Below are 7,030 nucleotides of genomic sequence, written 5' to 3'. Positions count from 1 at the left end.
CCATAGCTTTCTCTTCTAACCTCTATCAATCTCTTCATCCAGTACACCTTTGTTCTTTTTAAGTTAGAATCAGTAGGAAAACAATGGCTCCAACAGTTGCTGAACCATTCAGTGATTCCTCTGCTCTCATCGATTTCGTTATTAATCAAGGGAATGGAGTGAAGGGTTTGTCCGAAATGGGTCTCAAAGCTCTTCCTAAACAATATATTCAGCCTTTGGAAGAAAGGATGTGTATGACCAATGTCCAAGCTCATGATTCGATCCCCGTAATCGATATGTCGAATCCGGAAGATCCCGAAGTGACAAAATCGATCTGCGAAGCGGCTTCAAAATGGGGTTTCTTTCAGATTGTTAACCATGACGTACCTGTTGAAGTTTTGAAGAATGTTAAAGATGCTACTTACAAGTTCTTTGCGTTACCGGCTGAGGTCAAGAATAAGTACTCCAAGGAACATTCGTCGTCGAACAACGTGAGGTTTGGCACGAGTTTTACCCCTCAAGCCGAGAAGGCTCTTGAATGGAAAGATTACCTTAGCTTGTTTTATGTCTCCGAAGAGGAAGCTTTTGCACTATGGCCTTCCGTTTGCAGGTAGGTAGTTTCTTTTTTTCATCACAATAGATTCTATCTAACATTAGCGTTTGAAACCGTGTTAAAACTTTTCTTTTTTTCATCACAATAGATTCTATCTAACATTAGGGTTTGAAACCGTGTTAAAACTAGTGTCTAACAAAAAAATTATACAATATTAGATTAAGCAACTTTTAAGGCATGTTCTTTTATACAATATTAAGTTAGGTTCATACTATTTAAACATGTATCAAACAAGTGTCTGACAAAAAATATAACCACCAGTTTATACAAGTCATTATATGTTTTTCATGGATTTCCTACATTTTTATTTTATATGCGACCATGTTAGATGTCCATTGATTCAATCAGCAAGTTTGATCCAACTTTTTCTATAGTGCTTGATATCACGCAATTTACTAACAAGTTTATTAATTGTTTCTTTTTTAGGGAACAAGTGCTAGATTATATGAAGAAATCTGAAGTTGTCATTAAACAATTATTAAAAGTGCTAATGAATGGCCTAAATTTGCATGAGATTGACGAAACAAAAGAATTATTGTTGATGGGGTCAATGAGGACTAACCTTAATTATTATCCCAAATGTCCTAATCCCGAACTCACTGTTGGAGTTGGTCGACACTCTGATGTCTTGACTCTCACGATTCTCCTTCAAGACGAAATTGGAGGGCTGTTCGTTAGAGGAAATGACAGCGATAATTGGATCCATGTTCCTCCAATCAAAGGTTCCCTTGTGATCAATGTTGGAGACGCATTGCAAATAATTAGCAACGGCAAGTACAGAAGTGTCGAACATCGCGTGGTGGCCAATGGAAGCAAGAATAGAATCTTCGTCCCCATTTTTGTGAACCCAAGACCTATTGATATGATCGGACCATTTCCTGAACTAATCGAAAATGGTGAGAAACCGATTTATAAACAAGTTCTTTATTCAGATTACGTCAAACATTTCTTCCGTAAAGCACATGACGGGAAGAAAACAGTTGCGTTTGTTGAATTATAAACATTTTCATCCAATATTTGTAAACTTTTATAGATTTACCTTTCAAGAGGAAGGGTGATAAGTGAAAAAATAAATAAATTGTAAGCATAAAGCTGATAATATATATGTGTCATGTACATATGTAAAATGCCAAAACGAGTTCTTTTAATTTAAGGTAAACTATGTTCATAGTCACTTTAAAATAAATTTACTTTATTTTGGTCACTCTATTTTTTTTCAATTTAGTCACTTTAATTAATATAGTTTTTCGAAGTCACTGCCGTTAAAATTTTCGTTAATCCACTAATAGATTGCTGATGTGGCACATAAGCCCATTGAGTGATTGACAGATGATTTTTTTAAACTTGACTTAAACTAAGGACCTCTTTATAATTAGCCCCAAACTTAATGGGCTAATGTGCCACGTTTGCAATCCGTTAGTGGATTAACAAAATTTTTAACGATAGTGACTAATTCAAATAATTATCTAAATTGAGAAAAAAATTAGAGTGACCAAAATAAGATAAACTCTATTTTAGAGTGAGCATGAGTGTAGTTTACCCTTTAATTTATTATTCTTTTATTTTAATTTTTAAATTAATTTCTCCTTTTAACTTAAGACAGCTATTTAAAAAAAACAATGAAAATAAACATAAAGATAAATAAAATAATTTTTATATATATTTATTGTATTATAATCATAATTAAAAGATTTTATAAATATAATATTTAAATTGTCGATTAAGTCTTAGCTCGATTGGTATAGGTATTGTACAAGCCCAATTTTTGACCCAGGGCCCAATAACAAATTTTAACCTAAAAACTACCCAGGCCCAACTAGCCTAACCCAATCAGCCCAAAACATAAACACCTAGCAGAAACCCTAGCCCCCTGTTGTGCCGCACCTGCTCCTGGCCTCCTCACCTGCCCTCTGTTCACAGCCGTCACCACGCCCACTTGCCACCGACTCACCTGCTCCAACTGCTCCGCCAGTACCTGCAACAAACACCAACAAGCAACAGCAAATACGGATAGCAAAAGGAGATTTTTTATTTTGTATTTTGGCTATATAAGGCCTATTGAAAAAACACCGAGGGGGTTTTTCTTTCTCTTTTTTTTCGATTTGTAACCAAGAAAACAAATTTCAACAGAATAATAAAAAATATCAAGCTTCAAGGTGATTTCCTGGGTTTTCGATTGCAATCTTTACTTTTTTCTTTTTTTCGTTGTATTTATTTTATTTTATTTTGATTTTTTAAACGAAATAAAAAATAAAATAAAGAAGAAAGAGACTCACCGCGGGTCGTTGTTTCCTCCTCGTCGGAAACTCCTTCTCCGGTGAGGAAACCGACTGTAGAGAAGCCTAACAGCCTTTTCCCATTCGTTTTTGGTCATTTTGAGGCCGGATTCGGGTTTAGAAGATAGGCATCTCTAAGGGCACGCCTTTCTCCACTCGCCGGCCACCGTGTACGGCGTCACTGGCGCCGGCGATCCGACGGCCGACAAGGTGGCCCTCGGCCGGACCCGAGATCAAGAAAGGGGAAGAGGGAGAGAGAACTGAGAAGTTTTTAGTTTTAAAAAAAAAAAGGGGAATGGGGCTGAATGATTTTTTTAACAAAAATTGGTTTAAATACCTAAATGAAACGGCGTCGTTTTGGCCTGTTTCATTCGGCCTCAAACGACGCCGTTTTGCGTCTAAACCGAGATCCGACCCGCGACCCGACCCGTCTGATCTAGGGATCCGCGTGTTTTTGACGGAAGGGCTAATTGCACCTTTAGCCCTTCCGCTTTTTAATGCTTTTTAAATTAGGTTCTTTTGATCTTTTAAATTTACCCAAAATTTTTTCGTATTTTCAACTTCGTCCTTACTCGAACTACGCCGTTTTAAAGGAAGGGTAATTTTCTTTGATGGTCCCTCCATGTTACATGCGTGTTCAGAGCAATCCCTCCCCTTTCGTTTATTTGCGCTTTGAACCCCCCGAATCTTGTTTAATGTTTAATCTAATCCTTTAGTGATTTTGTTTATTTTCTTTACAAATTTTACATTATTATTGTTATTGCATTATTATTATTATTATAATTGCTTTTATAGATATATACATATATTATTATATATTTTTACATATACTTATACACATTTTTTGTAATATATATATACATATAAACATACCTATTTTATAATTTATTTATACATGCATATATATTTATAATACACGTACATATTTCTAACCTTTATAAATATATATATACATATTTTTACATATATATATGTACATATTTTATATATTTTATAATTCATACATGTACATATTTTTCATACTTCATAGCTTAAAACCATCTATATATATATCTATATGCATTTTTTATAAATACATGTATATAAAATATATTTTCATACACCTTTATTATATATACATATTTATATACTTACATACACTTCATACATATTTATTTTTTCTTTATATTTTAAAATATACTTTATATATATTTCATATATTTTGTAACTTACGTATACACACATATTTTAATTTACATTTCTATACATATATATATTCCTTTACGTTTTATTTGTGTTCACTATTTATTTCATTTTATTATTATTTTGAATGAAAGTTTTGATTTATTTGTTTATATACATTGTTATTTTATATGATTGTAGGACTAATGTTTATTTATTATTGTTGCTATTGCTCATATCATTTTATACTTTTGTATTCATTATGATTTTGCCATGAATAACAACAATGCAAATTGCTTTCACATTTTTTTACTACGATTTTAGTGTTTTATTTTACTCGACATAACATAATTTGTTTGAATAAATAATATTTCGTCTTTAGATTCGAGAGGATCGTATCTTAACTTACTGGGTTTCGATTTTTCACGATAAATCTAAATGACGAATCTTTTTAAACTCAAATTTTAAATGATCTCGGGATTAAAATTTGCGTCCTAACTTACGGGTCGTGATCTCATTTTTAAATCCGAGATGGCTAAAATATCTTTTAAATAAGCATTTTTCATTTGCGTGTTGGGAATTTGAGACATTGTATCCTAACTTACTGGATATGATTCTCTTTCTTGATTAACGTGAAATATGCTACTTTTCCCAAAAATTTTCATTTTTATATAAGGATCGCATTTTTAAAGTTCTTCAAAGTTTTCGACATTAAGACATTAAGTAATCAATTAGGTACCAATTTTGGGCGTATCGAGGGTGCTAATCCTTCCTCGTGCGTAACCGACTCCCGAACCCATTTTTCTGAATTTTGTGGACCAAAATCGTTGTTTTAATAAAACTAAACCGTTTATTAAAAACAACCACTTTTCAAGGTGATCCAATCACACCTCATAAAAAAGGATTGGTGGCGACTCCCGTTTCATTTTTCAAAACCCAAGTCGACCCCGTTTTTCATCAAAAAAATGGTGTCAACAGCTTGGCGACTCCACTGGGGACGTATAAGTGAGTCGAGCCACGAGTTGATTATTTTTGTCTTTTTGTCGAAAATCAAAAACTTGGTTTAAATATACGATCCTTTCATCGCATTTCATTGCTCTTTATTACAATTTTCATCGTTGTGGTTTATAATTGCTGTGTTAGTTTAAGTTTTTGTATCTTTCTGCACATTGCATTGCATGACCGTTGGTCACACCCTTTTAAGTGGGAGTGAGAAACTACGCCTTCGTGAGGTTTTCACCTCCGCATGGGATAGTGAATCGCTTTCGGGATACATCCGTACCTATGTCTTCGTGAGATTTTCATCTCCGCATGGCCATAGGGAAATGTATTCCCCTGAACCGAACTCGGTCTGTATGAGCCTATAATGGGTGAAGATCGAGGAATCTGCTGGTTCAGGTACCTTATCTCTAGAGCCATACCATATGTAGTGAACCTTAGGAACCGACCTAGGTAGAGCTACTCCAAATTTTAGTGCTTACCTAAAGGAATGTTGTATTTATTTGTCGCTTATTTTAAATCTTATTCTGTGTTTAATGCTAATTTACTTTGTTTGTGATTGCATGGCATCTTCATTCTAAAAGAGGTGTCGATTTACGTTCAGTTTCTTGGTAGAAAGCTTATCATGGAAAAGGAGTTTGTTGATAAAGTAGAGGATAATGCGGCTGTGCGAATATGGGCTGAAACGACACAACGGGAGAAAGGCGATAGTCTTACCGAAGGGTACGTGTCAGAATTGTGGGATTTTACCCGTATCAGTGTAATCCAGAATGACCTTCGAGAAATGAAAGAAGTCTGGGATCAATGGGATGTCGAGGCCAAGCAGCTGTTCTATTGTAACTACGGTGACCTACCTTATCTGCTTAGTGTCAAAGTGGACAAGTATTTATTCCGAGCCCTTGCTCAGTTTTGGAATCCTGCCTACAGTTGTTTCACTTTTGGGAAGGTAGATTTGACGCCTACTGTGGAGGAGTATACGACCTTGCTTCGGTGCCCAAAGATTCAAGTCGACAAGGCTTATTCCAGAGCTGCTTGTGTCCCTCCGTTGTTAAAGAAATTAATGCACATCACTGGGATGAGCGAGCAGTGGGTCGCTGCCCGGATCCAACAGAAGGGCGACAGTAAATGTGTTCCTTGGAAAAGTTTGCGAGATTTGGTGCTTGTACATCCTGATTTAAAGAAAATGGTCGATGTCTTCGCTTTAGGTATCTATGGACTAGTGGTTTTCCCCAAAGCTTTAGGACACATAGACGAGGCTGTATCTGATTTGTTTGATCGGCTTAGTAAAGGGGTTACCCAAGACCCGGCCCATTTTTTAAACGGGCCTTATTTTTTGCCCAATCTCATTTTTCGGGCCTATATTTTTTCCAAACCCTCCCAAATTTCGGGTGGGCCTTCGGGCCGGGCTGCCATGATCAGGTCTAAGTATACCTGATAGAAGAGATGAAGAAGATGAAGCGAAAATAACAAATCTTTTCATTTCACCCATTTATTATTTCCCAATTTTTACAAATTATTTCATTGTTTTTTAATTAAAAAATATTTTAAAGACACAAATAAATCTAACTATATGGCAAGATGTGATTGGTGAAATATTTTTTAATAGATATTAACTTTTTGAATATTTTAAAGAAATTATTTAACGGACTTTTTTTTTTGATAAAAACGACCTAGAGGTCAACCTCATCTTATTGTATCTCGAATAATAACATTGATGATTTTCAAAAGATAATCCATATTAAACATCAAATCACATCTATTCTTACTAGCAATTTTATAGAGCATATCCGCAACTTCATTACTATTTCTATCAATCCAATTAAAATGGATCATACCAAATTTTCTAATAGCCTCGCATTCCTGTTTCAGACAGCAGCCCAAGATAGTGGCATCCTTATCGCTGTTTTGATTGTATTGATAAGAGTAGCATTATTAGACTCCATAATAATCTTGGTTATATTTAATCTTAAGGCCAACTTCAACCCCAAAGTCAATGCTTTCA

The 7,030-nt window shown here is 34.8% G+C and overlaps 1 protein-coding gene across 1 annotated transcript; it reads left to right on the top strand.

The window, feature by feature from the left end:
* On the top strand, positions 1-1,794 carry LOC121204738 (feruloyl CoA ortho-hydroxylase F6H1-3). The gene is made up of 2 exons (XM_041075183.1): positions 1-589; positions 1,019-1,794. Exons 1-2 carry the CDS (start codon positions 84-86, stop codon positions 1,590-1,592), a joined length of 1,080 nt encoding a protein of 359 aa, XP_040931117.1. The 5' UTR covers positions 1-83; the 3' UTR covers positions 1,593-1,794.
* Positions 1,795-7,030: the final 5,236 nt, after the last annotated feature.

This window comes from Gossypium hirsutum, chromosome A08, assembly GCF_007990345.1.
Source record: "Gossypium hirsutum isolate 1008001.06 chromosome A08, Gossypium_hirsutum_v2.1, whole genome shotgun sequence".
NCBI classification, from domain to species: Eukaryota; Viridiplantae; Streptophyta; class Magnoliopsida; order Malvales; family Malvaceae; genus Gossypium; species Gossypium hirsutum.
The sequence above is the reverse complement of the archived record's forward strand: the minus strand, read 5'-3'. Positions and strand labels throughout refer to the sequence as shown.